General features: G+C 41.4%; 1 protein-coding gene across 3 annotated transcripts in view; it reads left to right on the top strand.

Moving 5' to 3' along the window:
- Nucleotides 1-13,773, top strand: part of KAT6A (lysine acetyltransferase 6A) — a 122,898-nt gene extending 109,125 nt beyond the window's left edge. For all 3 annotated transcript variants that reach the window (XM_012777407.3, XM_012777406.3, XM_012777409.2), the window contains 4 exons: nucleotides 385-592; nucleotides 1,788-2,393; nucleotides 5,962-6,274; nucleotides 8,463-13,773. In XM_012777407.3, the coding sequence (XP_012632861.2) occupies nucleotides 385-592; nucleotides 1,788-2,393; nucleotides 5,962-6,274; nucleotides 8,463-11,116 (3,781 nt within the window). In that variant the 3' untranslated portion in view covers nucleotides 11,117-13,773. The remainder of the gene's footprint in view (nucleotides 1-384; nucleotides 593-1,787; nucleotides 2,394-5,961; nucleotides 6,275-8,462) is intronic.
- Nucleotides 13,774-16,733: the final 2,960 nt, after the last annotated feature.

Genomic DNA, 16,733 nt, shown 5'->3' on the forward strand with positions numbered 1-16,733 from the left:
GTAAATGGCACAAAGTGAAATATAGACTGAAAGGAAAAACATTTCACCCTTGCCTGAAGTGGTCCAAAAAAGCTCACAAAGAAAAGAGGCATTTGAGCTAAACAGAGAGTAGGAAAGAGTGCAGCAAAACATCAGAGGATAAAGAATGAGGTAATAAATGGTTAAAATAACCCATGGCTGTGGTAGAGAGAGGGAAGCATTTGGCCAACTTCTTATTTATTAGCTCTCTCACCTGATGGCATGTTTCCATATTTCATCTTCCCATGCAGGCCATCTTGGAAGCATACATCGTCTCCTTCAGGCTTTTCCAGGGCTTATACCTCCTCATTCATTTATGTACATCCTGTACCTTGTTGATTGCTATAAACTTTTCTCTGGTTCTAGATTTGTGATTATCCGCCGGGAGAAACTTATCCAGGATCACATGGCAAAGCTTCAGCTGAATTTGCGGCCTGTAGATGTAGATCCGGAATGTCTGCGCTGGACGCCTGTCATAGTGTCCAACTCTGTTGTCTCAGAGGAAGAAGAAGAGGAGCCTGAGGAAGGAGAAAACGAAGAGCTGCAGTGCCGGGAAAGAGAATTGGAGACCAGTGTAAGGGCTTGAATAGTCTCTAGTTTTGATGACAGAAGATGAATTTTTGGTTTACACGAGTATTTATGATATGTATTATGATATCTTAACAACAAAGTAAATTCACATGAGAATCTCAGTTTTATTTCAATGGTAGAAATTTCAGGAAGACGGAATCTGGTTTATTTGTGTATTTTTAAGCTTTGGACCATTAGGGAGATCATGGAATTTCTTATAATGTGTTACTTATGATTAAATATTTCTTACCAGAGTGCTAATAAGCAGTTCAATTTTAAGCTGTATAATAATTGAGGAATCTGAATTGAATCTAAATCTAACAGTTATTAAAAGTGAAGATACATTTCCCTTAAAATAGAACATTAAGGAATAAATGTTGTGAACATTTATGTTTTCTAATAATGCTGAAAAGTTCCATGGATACACAAATGTTTTAAGCCATTAAAGGGTTGATGATAGACTCTGTTGCATTATATAGTTTTCAGTATTTTTCTTCATGTGATACCATTTGGGTTCTTTTTAAAGCATTGATTCATCCTTTAAATATCCATGTCCTTCTTTGATAATCGTAAAAAAATCTCATGTCCCTCTTTAGTGCAATTTAATTTTCAAAATGAGATTAAATATTCAGAATAAAAATAAGTCATACATAATTACATAAATTTTCTTTCATATTTCTCCAATGCCTCCTTCCTGTTGCCCAGGCCCCAAGATCTGTATCTTCCATGTTTATGAATTTTTATTTCTGAGAAATTTCATAAATAATCTCATTTAACATTTAAAAGAAGATTAATGTTCACTTTGCTTATTGAAGATGGTATCCCATTGTTATTAACAGCACAAGCTCTGGAGCCAGACCACCTGGGCTAGTGCCCCAGCTGCTCCATTTACCATTGCATGACCTGGTGCAGCTTGTTTACTTTTGTGTGTGTTTGCCTCAGTTACCTCATATGTAAAATGAGGATATAGTGATAATACTTCATATGATTGTTGGGAGAATTAAATGAATAATACCGATAAAGCTTTAAAACAGTGCCTAAATGTAGGAAATATTCACGTTAGCTATTAAATAATTGTTCATTTTCTTTTTAAAGCTCAGTTTCATTTACTTATCTCAGTATTAAAAAGGTCAGAATAGGTAGATATAACCAAATAAGACTGAAAAATTAACCAGCATTGTTTCATTTTCTAAAATCAGGTAGGAAAGTCTGTGTCTCGGGAAGACAAAGAACAAGATTCTTATTCTTCAGTAGAAAGTGAAAAGAAATCAGAAGTTATGGCTCCAGTCAGTTCTACACGTTTGAACAAACAAGTGCTTCCCCGTGACAGTCTTCCCGCAAACAGTCAGCCACCTCGGAGGGGCCGCTGGGGGAGGAAGAATAGGAAAACCCAGGAACGTTTTGGTGATAAAGATTCTAAACTGCTCTTGGAAGAGACAACATCAACTCCTCAGGAACACTATGGAGAATGTGAGGAAAAATTGGAAACCTCCCAAGAACAGTACACGGAAAGTGAGGAGCACTCAGGAGCCTCCCAGGAGCAGCCCAGCCAGGACGGGCAGCCAGACCTTCCCACGAGGAGACTCAGCGAGGGGGGTGAGCCGTGGCGAGGGCCGCTGCGCAGGAGCCCTGAGGCTCTGCAGTGCAGGCTGCCAGAAGGAAACGACAGACTGCCCCGGCGTTACAGCGATGGCGACAGGGCGCTCCTCAGGGGCTTCAGTGAGAGCAGTGAGGAAGAAGAAGAGCCAGAAAGCCCTCGGTCAAGCTCGCCACCAATTCTCACAAAGCCCACACTGAAGCGAAAGGTAACACATTTATTTATGTGTCCTCTTTCTCCAGTTGCAATTTATTGTACACATTGGTTCTGTCTTACAGTTCTGAAAGAGTAAAGTTAGAAATTCCTAGTGTGTCATTTTATAAACTTTAAGCCACAATCTATTATAGTTTATGATCTTTCCAGTGAGCATTGGAAAGTGTGCGTGACTTCTTCGATTTGTGGCAATGGACTTGGGAATCATAAGCTTATTTAAGGGCTGACAAACTGATTTTCAGCTTGATGGTTTGATGTTCAAATTGTGACTTTCAGGGACTTTAAAAATATTTTAAAAATATGTACAGATTAGGAGTGTTCATATTAGAAAAGAAGACCCTTTATTACATAGTCAGATGGAAACTGAGCATAGTGGTGCCCTGTATTTTGGGGCACTCAGAGTTGTCACTCACATAATCTTCAGTGGTAGTTTTCCCTGTTCTGTCTCCCCTCCTCCCATGTCCCTCCAGTGGTTTGACTTGATCTTATTATAAAAATATTTTCTAGATTATATTTCATCATCTTGTAGTGTTTCAATGACAGCCAATTATTAATAGATAATAAATAATGTAGATTATGATGATGAATTCTATTAAACTATGTACAGAAATATCCCAGGCTGAGAGTAAACTTTGAGCACTGCCACAAGGCGGCCAGACTAAAGCGTGACAGCCCCCCCCCCACACACACACACACAAGCCCCACTCTGTGGGAGCAGGTGACAGCTTTCATCCAAAACAATTAAGTCATTCTTTTCCTTAGCAAAACCCAAGGCAGAAACATTTTTTTAAATAAGCTTTTTCGAACAGTTTAGGGTTTACAGAATTATTGCAAAGGAAGTAGAGAAAATTCCCGTGTACCCCACATCCAGTCTCCCCTGTTATTAACCCTTTGACGCTGGGGTGGTGCATCTGTCACAGTTAGTGAGCCATGTGGATCCTTAGTAACTAGACATCATACACCGTTCAGAGTTCTGGTTTTCCCTAATGTCCTTTTTCTGCCCCAGGGTCCCATCCGGCATACCACATTATGTTTGGAGTCATGTGTCTTTAGGCTCTTCTTGGTTGTGACCATTTCTCAGACTGTCCTTGTTTTTCATGGCCTTGACAGTTTTAAGGGTGACCGGTTGGGTATTTTGTAGGATGTCCCTCATGATACTAGAATCAGGTAGTGTATTTTTGAGAGGAAGACCATAGAGGTAAAGTGCCATTCTCATATCATATAAAGGGTATCTGCCAGTATATCTCTGTGTATCAACAAAGTGTCAGATATAAGGTATTTACTATCAGTGTGACTTTTCACTGTTGACTGTTGAAGTTAACCTTGATCACCTGCCTTAATAAGATAGTGTTTGCCAGGTTTTTCCACTGTCAAGTTACTCCTTTTTTCCCCGTTTCTGTACGGTACTAGAAGGAAGTCATTGCACATAGCCCACAATTAAGATAAGAGCAGAGTAACTGCATAAATTATTTGGAATTCTACTTGGGGATTTGTACTTTCTCCCCCATCTATTTATTTATCCACGCATTTATTTATATTAGTATGGACCCAGATATTTACTTGATACTTCAATTTATAATCCAATACTACTTTTTAAAATTTGTTGCTCAGGCTGGGCACAGTGTCTCGCGCCTGAAATCCTAGCACTTTGGGAGGCTGAGACAAGAGGATCACTTGAGGCCAAGATTTCAAGAGCAGCCTGGGCAATGTAGTGAGACCCTGTCTCTACAAAAAGAAAAAAAAATAGAAAAATTAGCTGGGCATGGTGGCGTGCTCCTGTAGCAACTACTCAGGAGGTTAAGGCAGGAAAATCACTTGAGCCTAGGAATTTGAGCTTGTTGTGAGCTATGATGATGCCACTGAACTCTACCTGGGGCAACAGAGTGAGACTCTGCCTCAAAAAAAAAAAGAAAGAAAGAAAAAGGAAAAATTCAAATTGTTCGCGCTTTGGCCATTAGGACCTTTTTCAGTTTTGCTCCCGTGTTCCTTTAACATATACAACGTCGTCACTGTGGGGTTCTTTTGTTTATTTTGTTTTGAGCACTTTCTTACTTTGTGGTGCTATAAGATGCTCCAGGTTCATCTTGTATGTTTCACACCCCTGTCCTCAAATCAGCCATTTCTCCAAGGAGCTGGGATGTTTTTAATCTAACTTGAAAATTATATTTTCAATTAGAACTAGTAAATTTGAAGTAGGGAAAAATTGAACATTGATTAACTCTACTGTTCATTCCATGATTGTGAGGAGTAAACCTTTGCCATCCTAGGGCTCATATTGCCTGTTTATAAAGTAAAGCAGATAATGCTATTTTTTTGTATGAATAAAAGAATACTGTAGCAGGCAGTGAGATTATGTGCAAAGTACTTTGAAAGTTCTTGAAGAAATTCACTTGACTGGTAATCAATGGACTGTAGGTTATAACTATTTCTATACCAAGTAGAAATGTGACCTAAGCAAGTCCTGTAACCTCTCTGGCCTCTATAGAATGAGGGGATTGGATTAGATGATCTCTAGGGTTTTATCTCTTATTTTGTGATATCAGTTGTATAATTTAAGATATTAGGTCTACGCAGTACAAATTGTGCCAAAAGTGCCAAATTCCAATATCAGATTTATTTGACTTTTGAAATGCTTCACTAGCACCAAGTAAATACATTCCAGCTCCGTATCTCTGCATTCCACTGTAACTTTGTATGGATGGCTTATAAAAATGGCATACAGCTTGGATAGTTCTGCTAAGCTTCGGAGTATTGCTATCAGGCAAATCAAGTGTTTTTAATCCTTTTTTGCTCTTAACCACTTCAAGACCGCGCTCACCAGCCATGAAACCTTGCCCACAGCTGGCACTCATAGTCTGCCCGATAGCTTGTGCTGTGCATTGACGATGAATCCGTTTTGTTCTTGTGTGATGAGGAAAGCTTTAAAGCACTGAAAGCTTGTTTTACTTTACAGGCAGCTTTACTTGTAATGTAAATCAGAATAGGTAACATAAACATATATGTTTTCATTACATTATTTTTAAATGTTCACAATTTTATTTTGATAAATGAAAAATTAGAAAAGTCATATCACGGCTGTCAGCTAAAGTCGCTGTGTGTGTTCATCTGTGGCTGTTAACTATAGTTGACACTGGGCTGTGCGCATTCATCTGTGCCTGTCGAGTACAATCGATGCTGGTCCCAAAGTGTTTAAAGAAAAGACAAGTTTAAGGGGCTAGTCTCTGTGTCATTTCAATATCAAAATAAGCACCTCCCTTGGGTGTTAAATTTAACTGAACTGTTAACAAGAGAATCATAATATCTGCTATGTGGACATGCCTGTCTGTTTTTCTTTTTTTCTTACAAAGTTATATTGAAGTATCCAACACCTTTGTGTCCATAATACTTTATGTATAGTGTCCTACTATAGTATTTTGAAATAACTTTCAAAATGTCTTTTGGCAAACAATGTCCTCACTTTATATGTGCTAATTCTATTAGGTTTTAAAACTGTTCTCATGTTATTAACAGAAAAGATAGCATTCATTACCATAAATAAAATACTTGCTTTCTCTATTAAATAGAAGCCAATTCTTCACCGAAGAAGGAGAGTCCGAAAGCGCAAACACCACAATAGCAGTGTAGTCACGGAAACCATTTCTGAGACTACAGAGGTATTAGATGAACCTTTTGAAGACTCTGACTCTGAGAGGCCAATGCCAAGATTGGAACCCACGTTTGAGATAGATGAGGAAGAGGAGGAAGAAGATGAAAGTGAACTCTTCCCTAGAGGATACTTCCATCGTTTGTCCTCGCAGGACGTTCTCAGGTGTCGATCCTCTTCTAAGAGGAAGTCTAAAGATGAAGAAGAAGATGAAGAATCAGATGATGCTGATGGTATGTTGTACAGAGCTTACTTATTGTGGTTTTATGGTGTTTAAGTGTACAACACTTACAGCAACAGACCCTTCAGCAAAAAGGCTAAAAAATGAACACAACCAACTAAGCAAAAAAAAGGAAGGCCTGGCAATTGCTAAAAAGTTGTATCAAGTATATCCATCCCTACAAGTCAGAATCTGCTTAAAGAAAAAAAAAAAAAAAAAAAGAAAAAAAAAAAAAGTATATCCATCCCCATTTTTTCATGTTTCCCATTCAACTCAGGGGAAAATAGCCTGTGGAGAAAATATCTTAGTGTTAGGAAACTGTTCTTTTTTGCCTAAGTTTTTCCCAGCCTGTATCAAAATCTTTAGTTAATGGCTGAAGTTAGTGTCAGGAAGACGTGACAACGCTGCATTAGACCGTGCGCTCCCTAGACGTGGCCTCTTCAGTTCATTGCCGTGTGTTAGTGCTCAGGACAAGCCCTCGGTAAGTGCTGTTCCATGAGGAGCGCTAAGAGGCACTTCTTCAGTAAGAACAGATTCGTATAAAGTGGAACTTGGTTCAGATCAGTTGAGGAATCCTTCCAGAATCACATCTAATATGTCTTATCCAACTAGTAGTAGAGTTTTTAATAAATAGTAACAGTAACTCAAAATAAGTTAAATTTTATGGTGTAGATAAAAATTTAATTATTTACTTTAAAATAGCCTTGTTGTCATTTCCTCTTTAAAGACAGAAAAACTAGGACTCATGTAGATGAGCCACGTCAAAAACTAGTCTTATTTATCCTAACCTGAAGTTGTTGCAGATTGTTCATGCTGCCTGCATTTGTAGTACATTTGTCTTTCATGGGCTCCAAATGAGCTTTTTTCACTTTGCTATGTAAATTTGAGGAAGTCTAGTTGTCTACCCTTGGTACATAGACTTTTAGCTTTTATGTATTAACTAGTTAAATAAATTCACTTGATTTCAAGTATATCAGATGACTTGCATGTTTTCCATTCTCACCTTTTTATGTAACAAATACTTTTAATACAGTGATAAGATGACTGAATTCTTTGGTTTAGTGTGAATAATTCTCCAAGGTTTTACTCATATTATATTTTTAGATATATAACTAATAAATTAAAAATTTATTTTGTGAATTTGGCATTTTACATTCTGTCTTGGATAATTATACACTAAAATAGTATCCCCTGCTGTTGACTTGGACAGATTTTCTGTGATGCAGCTGTTTCCTTTTTGATTTTCAAGTTATTACTACTACCTTTTTAGTAGTAGTAGTTATTACTACTACTATTACCTACTACCTTTTTAGTCCTCCCCCCAATCTTGTTCTCACCTTAGTGTTCTTATCCTTTAAAAATTATTGGGGATGGGGCAAGGGAGGACAAGGGCAATATACGTAACCTTAACATTTGTACCCCCATAATATGCTGAAAAAAAAAAGATTAATGGGGATTGTAAATGTACTTAATGCCAGTGTACACTTAAAAATGGTTAAAATTGTAAGTTTTATGTTGTGTATATTTTACCACAATTAAAAAAATAATGGGGACAAAATAATTCTAATATCAAATTTATTTCTAATAAACATCCTTGGTGCTTTAACTGTTTTCTTATTTGTCTAGGACTAAATGCCTTGCAGTTGTTCCATGCAGACACATTGGTGGGGCAGTTGCTCACACAGGATGGCTCGTTTGTGGCCTAGAGCAGTAGGCTCATGACACTGCTAAAGTAATGATTTTGAGGAAACTAAGAAAATCGGAGACCATACATCCCAAATGGGGGGGGGGAATAAGCTGATTTGTAACTTTCAGTAGCGATAACTTGATAAAAGCACTACTTACTATTTTATTATCTTTATAAAGCTCATCTCCATTTTATAGATGATGAAACTGAAACTTAGAATAGCTTTCCAAAGCTATACAGCTGGCAATGATGAACTTGAACTGGTTTTAACTAATGTCTGGTAACATAATGTTAACCAAGATTCTTTCCGCCAGTTCACTGCATGTCTTTAAAAGATGTCATTAATTAGGTTTATCCATTAGGTTCTTAACGTTTAAAGTGAAGATAATCAGGAGTTAATAAAAGTGATGATTAATAAAATCATTTCTGTGGTACATGGTGCTCTCAGAGGGCAGTACTAGAAAATATAAGATCTTTTAACCTGTCTTTATTATTTTTTATCCTTCCTGTATAGACACTCCTGTCCTAAAGCCAGTATCTCTCTTAAGAAAATGTGATGTGAAGAATTCTCCACTTGAGCCAGATACATCCACACCTATGAAAAAGAAAAAGGGGTGGCCCAAAGGCAAGAGCCGTAAACCAACCCATTGGAAGAAAAGACCTGGGCGAAAACCAGGGTTTAGGCTGAACCGGGAAATCGTGCCCATTTGTACCCAAGAGTGCGTTGTTGGGCCCATTGCCCCCACTCCCAAATCTGGACGTAAACCCGAGATTCAAGAGAGTGAAGAAACTGCTGAACCCAAGGAAGACTTGCCCTTATGCGAAGGAAGGAAGGAAGAGGAGATGCACGTGGAAGCAGAAGAAGCTGACGAGGGAGAGGAAGAGGATACAGGCAGCAGTGAGGTCAGAGCGGCTTCTCCAGTGGACAGCAGCAATAGTCCCGAGACCGAAACTAAAGAGCCTGAGGTGGAGGAGGAGGAAGAAAAACCCCGCCTCTCAGGAGAGCAGAGGCAGACAGAGGAAGAGCAGCAAGAATTGGGAGAACAGGAGCAAGAGGAAGAAGATGAAGCAACTGCAGAGACAAACCAGAATGAAGACCATGATGCAGATGATGAAGACGACGGCCATCTGGAGCCGACACAGACAGCGGGGCTGGGGGAGCAGCCTGTCGGGGAAGATGTCAAGGAGGAGCCCCGTGGCCAGGAGTCTTTTTTAGGTACTAACCTGCAGAACAGGGAGAATACAAAGGATAAAGATGAAACAGAGCCAGACTCTGAAGAGGAGCAGCCTTCCCACGAGACATCGGTGGTGTCAGAGCACATGCCGGGGTCTGAGGATGACCATGAAGAAGAGTCGCACACTAAGGAAGACTTAATTGAATTAAAAGAGGAAGAGGAGATTCCTCATAGTGAACTGGATCTGGAAACTGTTCAAGCAGTGCAGTCTTTGACTCAAGAAGAAAGCAATGAGCACGAGGGCGCCTACCAGGACTGTGAAGAAACTCTCGCGGCTTGTCAGACCCTGCAGAGCTACACCCAGGCTGACGAAGACCCTCAGATGTCCATGGTTGAAGACTGTCATGCTTCAGAACATAACAGCCCAATCTCCTCTGTTCAGTCTCATCCCAGCCAGTCAGTCCGTTCGGTCAGCAGTCCCAACGTGCCTGCCCTTGAGAGTGGTTACACCCAGATCAGCCCGGAACAAGGATCCCTGTCCGCACCCTCTATGCAGAACATGGAGACCAGCCCCATGATGGATGTGCCTTCCGTATCAGACCACTCTCAGCAGGTGGTGGACAGCGGCTTCAGTGATCTGGGCAGCATCGAGAGCACCACAGAAAACTACGAGAACCCCAGCAGTTACGACTCCACGATGGGTGGCAGCATCTGTGGGAATAACTCTTCCCAGAGCAGCTGCTCCTATGGTGGGCTGTCGTCCTCCAGCAGCCTCACCCAGAACAGCTGTGTGGTCACCCAGCCCATGGCCAGCGTGGGCAACAGCTGCAGCATGATGCAGCAGAACAGCGTCCAGCCTGCTGCAAACTGCAATATCAAGTCACCTCAGAGTTGCGTGGTGGAGAGGCCTCCCAGTAACCAGCAGCAGCCGCCACCACCGCCACCACCCCAGCAGCAGCAGCAGCAGCAGCAGGCGCCAGCACCACAGCCGCCACCACCCCAGCAGCAGCCCCAGCCCCCACAGCCTCAGCCCCAGCCCCCACAGCCACAGCCCCCGCCCCCGCCCCAGCAGCAGCCACCCCTGTCACAGTGCAGTATGAATAACAGTTTCACTCCAGCTCCTATGATCATGGAGATACCAGAATCTGGAGGCACTGGGAACATAAGTATCTATGAGAGGATTCCAGGGGATTTTGGGGCCGGCAGCTACTCTCAGCCGTCAGCTACCTTCAGCCTCGCCAAGCTGCAGCAGCTGACGAACACCATCATGGACCCTCACGCCATGCCTTATAGCCATTCCCCTGCTGCGACTTCCTATGCAACCAGTGTTTCTCTGTCCAATACAGGGCTGGCTCAGCTGGCTCCGTCCCATCCATTAGCTGGGGCTCCTCAAGCACAAGCCACCATGACACCGCCCCCAAACTTGGCATCCACTACCATGAACCTCACGTCACCTCTTCTCCAGTGCAACATGTCTGCCACCAACATTGGCATTCCTCACACTCAGAGGTTGCAAGGGCAGATGCCAGTTAAGGGGCACATTTCCATCCGCTCCAAATCTGCACCACTGCCCTCTGCGGCCGCCCACCAGCAGCAGCTGTACGGCCGCAGCCCGTCCGCAGTTGCCATGCAGGCCGGCCCTCGGGCACTGGCTGTTCAGCGTGGCATGAACATGGGGGTTAATTTAATGCCAACTCCTGCCTATAATGTCAATTCCATGAATATGAACACCTTGAATGCCATGAACAGCTATCGAATGACACAGCCCATGATGAACAGCAGTTACCATAGCAACCCTGCCTACATGAACCAGACAGCACAGTATCCTATGCAGATGCAGATGGGGATGATGGGGGGCCAGGCCTATGCCCAGCAGCCTATGCAGCCAAACCCGCACGGGAACATGATGTACACGGGCCCCTCCCACCACAGCTACATGAATGCCGCCGGCGTACCCAAGCAGTCGCTCAACGGACCTTACATGCGAAGATGAGCAAGAGGAACTCGCAGTTAAAAACTTAAATATATATAAATAAAGGAACCTTTTATACTGACAAACCAGAGAAAAATGGACCTTTTTTCCAGTTAAAATATTGCTGTAGATTTAGAGGAATTTTTCTTTGGTTTATTTTTATTTTTTAGTAAGTCTGATCTCTTTTTTTGGGTTCATTTTGTTCTGGGTTTTGGTTTTCTTCACAATCTTGAACATTTTACAGTAGAACTCATCTAAAAAGGATTTGGGGATAGGGGAAACATGCACAAAATCTTTTCATAATTAAAAGAGCCTTACTTTCTTTACATACCACATGGACAGAATTTGTGTAAAAGTGAATTACTTTATTTTAAAATGTATGTTTCCCCTCACTGTTTGCAGCTCCCAATGTTGTCATTTTTAAATGTTATATATACATCTCAAGGGTTAACCAGACCCTTTCCTCCAAACCCAACCTTTCATTTCCTACTTCATTCCAGCAGGAGGCACTTAGGGGAGACTCGGATGGGGACATGGAGAACAACCCAAGCTCCTTAAACTTATTATTATTGTTAATATTATTATTATTATTAATAAAATGAGGCAGGAATGTGCTTCTCCTTTTAAAATCCCCTCCACTCCCTACCCCCCACACACACACCTCTTGAAACCTTTCCCTAAGAATGTTTCTTTATAAACGGACTTAATTGAAATCTTTGTTTTTCTTGAATCAAGTGTAATATAATTTTTTTCTTCTTCTGTTTTTAAATATTCCCACTCAGCACTCAGAGACACAAAAATACTGTAAGTCTCAACAGCAGAATCTCAGAGGAAAGCTCTTTGCAACCCTAATCCAGCCTTTGGAGGAATAGAGACGGCCAGTTAACAATCAAGAAGGGGAAATTGACCTCTTGTTTTTTACCACCTGGGGAATCAGCCATAGCACACATACACCACCGGCCTCTGTTCTCAGTGTGTACTTTGAAATGCTAAGGGTCTTGATCTCTCAAGGCTCTCCTGAGCCTTTGACTCTTAACAAAACTCAAGTAGCAGTCCCCAGTGATTTGCCTCTTACATTCTTTCGGAAAGTGTTGGTGGATGACTGTACATTTCAGTGATTTAAAAAATACCTGACAAACCTTTGACACTGTTTATGCTGGAAGAGATGACGCAGAGTCTGTGTCGGAAGGGAGATTATGGTGTGAATTTCATAGCTACTTATTGATACATACCTCTAGTTCTGATTTTGTTTTTTGAGATACTGAGTTCATCCCCTGTGAATCCGAGCGCACAAGCCCCTCTCTGCAAGTGGCTAATAAGAAGAGGGACAGACTTACCACCAGCATAGTAGGGCAAACCTGGACGGCGGGAATTCAGCAGGTTCACATGTTGCTCCCAACTCCATTCTCTTCTCTTGTGCAGCCAGTTCGCCCATTCTCTTTTTATTACTTACTCCAGGGATAGGTAAAAATATATATATATATATTCCATCATTAGAAGATGGAAACTATTATACCACTTGGTATGTGCAGTCAAATATCCAAAAGGGGGGAGTACTGCTTAAAGAAATAACTGTAAGCATTAAATTCTCTCCTTTATTTGTACATTTTATATAGATAAATTTTTAAAGTACTAATTAGGCATTAAATTTTTTCAAATGCACAGGTTTGTTGGTTTTTTTATACACTTTAAATTGACTTTGTCAATTGTGTTAGATAGAAAAAGGCAGAATTCCACGTCTTAACCACTATCCACTCTGAGCATGTGCAAGGCTGTGTAGGACCCAGTCTCTGTATATACCGTTGCAGCTCCCAGTCATCTGTGTAGAACGTGCACTGTGCTGCCCTCTCCCTACATCTGCAGCTGCATCATTGCTTCCTGGTTGGGGTGGGGAGGGGGGCGGGAGGGAGGTATATTGGGAGGAGGGTGGGTCAAGGCAGAAGGAGAAGCTGTTGAAATGAGGGCCGTGAATTCAGTTTCTGTTGGTTTGCGGTTGTCTTTGGTTTTGTTTGTTTCTTTAAAAAAAAAAATTTCAATCGGGCAGCTCCCTTTTCCACAAGCCTCTTTGTGACTGTAGAACTATTGTAGAAAAAAAAATGTTCTTTTCTATATTATAAAAGAAATTATCCAACACAGTAATATTGGTACCTGTCATTTTTTCACTTCTGTTTTAAAAAAATGTATTTTTAGCAAGATAACTTGGGTAATCTTCTAAAAAAGAAATTTAAAAACTCACTGTTAGTGACTTTGATGCCTTTTAAAATAAGAGCTTTTTCATTTCATTCCATCTTTAAAATTTTTTATCTTTGTTGTAGAATATTGAAAACTATTTTAAGAAAGATAAAAATTCTCTTTAAAGAGATCTCTAGAGTGTGTGAATAGAGCTCCAGATGCCTCTAAAAGCCGCATGTACAAATGAAGCTAAGTCTATTCCTGTCTGTTTATATTTGCTTTTCCTGTTTTGTAACCTCTTTGTACTTGGTTCCTGGTGACTTGTAAGCTGCGGGGAAGGGGTGCCTAGATGCCTTTACACTTCCCTGTGCCATGCGCTCCTGGGCCAGTTGGCCTCCCTTCCTCTACTTGGATGTAATATCTTTTTTTCCCCCTTTCTAGCAAGTACTTTCAAAAGAACTCTGTACATTTTAACATAAAAATAAATTATGTTGAGCCATTTTGGATGTCTGTCTTGCATGTGGAATTTTTCTCCCTTCCAAATATTTCAAATTCTTTAGTTCTTATTCCACACAGCCCTATGAGTGTTAGCCTTTTCATATTCCGCTTTATTATCATAGCAAATACAGGTTCGTGGCCTTTGAAATTTCAGTTTTCATTCATGTGTATGTTTAAATGTCAGCAAATAGATGGTTTTCCAAAAACCATTTAAAGAGGTATGATAACCTCACTTTGAATTTTTAAGGAACTCTGTATGAAAGGGATTGTAACTCACCCAACTTAAAAAAAAATGCAGTTGCAATAACTTCTAGACTTGTAATAAATTAGAGGAGTATTTTTATAATATAACTCAAATGTTTTTAAGGGGGAGCATTGTGATTTTTTTTTTCTAATTTCATTTTACCTGATTGTGTAACCTAGGAAGATTTGTCATTCTCCTTTTGCCACGATTTATAAGGTCCTGAACATTGATGACACTTTTTGGTATTAATATTTCCTGTGAGTCGTGCTTGCCTCTCATCATTTAGAATTTTGGATGTAAGGCAGATTCCAGAAAATGAGAACTAGCTTTAGGAAATTGATCTTAGTTTCTTGTGGTAAGGGGTGAGGCAGGTACAAAGTGTGATGGCCTCCACACTTTATCTGCCCTTTCGCACTGAGGGAGGAGTTTAGGGACCGTCCGTGACATTACCTGTAGCAGATGCTCGTTCTGATACTATAGTCATGTCCTCTCCAGAAAAGGAAGCGTGAGTCCCTTGCTCAAGTAACTATAATTTATTTGGACAATAATATTTGCACATGTACTGTGCAATTAGTGGATTGTCTCAGATATCCGTGCCTACCTGCTTTAAGTGAATTTGTTTTTTTCTGTAAAGGAGACAATATGACCAAAGCATGTATTGCAGGCTTTTTTGGGTGTCAACACCCCCCACTATATATCACATGTAAGTATAATTTGAATTAATTATATAATTCCATTCATAGCAACTCAAGAATGAGCTCCTCTGAGGAGAGAGGCACTACCATTTCTTTACTGTCTGTCCACCCTGTGGCCTTTCCAGTCTATCAGACGAGTGGACGTGGGAGGGAAATAGCACGCCTGACTAATGTGCGTGTCGCTGAGAACCCTGGTCTGCCAGCGTTGGCACCTCTTGTCACACATCAGTAACCAGAGCACCAAGACTCACGTTCTAAAGCCTCTCTGGGCATCTCAGGTGGCGCCTCGCTTGCGTCGTAGCACGGTGACAGCTGTCTGCATTCACTGAACACCAGAGTCCTAGGCTGACAGTTCTCTTTAGGTGAAAATTATTATTTCAGATTCCCCACATTACAGCCTGGGCAGTGCGTGGCGCCTTCTCGCCGTGTCCCTTCCTCCAGCCTTTTCATAATGTGCGAGGTGCGGGTCGGTGACGATGCCATCTGAAAGGAATAGTGAAAGGAGAAACAAAAACCAGCCGCCCTTCAGAACAGTGTGTGCAGAGGATCATGCTGGCCAGCTGGAGGGGAAGAGCTTTACTTCTTACCTTTGACGTGACCTTCAGGAAATCCAAAAATTCAAGTGGACATTTCTGCAAACAAAGTATCATTTAGAGTACCATTTTTAATGTTGGCAAATGTCTGGGTTTCTTGGGCATGGTCATCCGCTTACACACTGCAGCCCTCAGAACAAAAACAGCCCGTCTGTTACTAAATCCCTGTCGGTGGACAGGGTGGGTTTGTTACAGGGTGTGGTCACGTAATGCAACACAGGCCCATGGCTTTTCTTTCTGGAGTGACAGCTACAAATTGGGCTTGATGGCGATTCCTCGTGGTGTTGTTAACCAGGAGGCTGAGCGCTGGTACGTAGATTACATAAAGCCTCACAGAGGTGGTAGCTGTCATTTTTGCCTGAAGTAAGGAAAGCCCTGGGGTATGATGGGCTTTGGTTTTTGAGATCTTTTAAAACACTGGACAGAGCTAGTCATCGTCATCAGAATAAACTTTCTGAGTGCACAGCGGCCCCCCGCCCTGCCTCGGACGGCCCTTACTAATCACAGTCTTCCCTCCCAACCAAAGAGAACCACTGTCCGGACTTACACGGTAAATACTTTGTTTTCCTTATATTTTACTACTAGGTGTTTTTGTTGTTGTTTTGGTTTGTTTGGTGTTTTTGTTGTTTTTTTTTTCCTTCAAGACAGGGTCTCTCTCTGTGGCCCAGACTGGAGTGCAGGGGCATCATTATAGCTCACGGCGGCCTCCAACTCCCAGGCTCAAGCCATCCTCTTGGCTCAGCCTCCCAAGCAGCTGGGACTACAAAAATGCGCTACCAAGCCTGGCTAGTTTTTCTATTAATACTTTTTGTAGAGATGGGGGGTCTCACTTTGTTGCCCAGGCTGGTCTTGAAAGCCTGGCCTGAGGCTGTCCTCTTGCTTCAGCCTCCCAAAGTGATGGGATTATAGGCGTGAGACACCATGCTCAGACCCTGGGTGTGCATTCTTCAACATCACAGTTTCATTCTGCCTGATGGTGAACTTAACAGAAGTTCAAAGTCATAACATTTTGCCTCTGGCTTCCCCCAACATGTTTGTGAGATTTGTTTGTGACATTGGATGTTGCTGTAGTTCATTTATGCTCATTGCTGTATAATAGTCTTATATGACTACAAAAATGTATTTATACCTTCTAAAGGTGGCGAATATTTAGGTTCCAGTTTGGATTATTACAAACAGTACTGCTGTGTCTAATCCCACTTAGGTCTCCTGCAGCACAATTGCAGATACTTCCCATAGGTGTGTTTCTAAAAGGTGAATTGCTGGATACTAGGGTAGGTGCACCCTCAACTGCACTAGATACTGCCAGAGAGTTTTCAAAAGTAGCCATACCTTTTTCTTCTTTGGCTCCCATCAAGAGTGCACTGGAGTCCCCTTACTCCACATTCTCTTCAATAATTGATGTTTTCAGATATTTCGATCTTTGGCAACCTAGT

This window comes from Microcebus murinus, chromosome 24, assembly GCF_040939455.1.
Source record: "Microcebus murinus isolate Inina chromosome 24, M.murinus_Inina_mat1.0, whole genome shotgun sequence".
NCBI lineage: Eukaryota > Metazoa > Chordata > Mammalia > Primates > Cheirogaleidae > Microcebus > Microcebus murinus.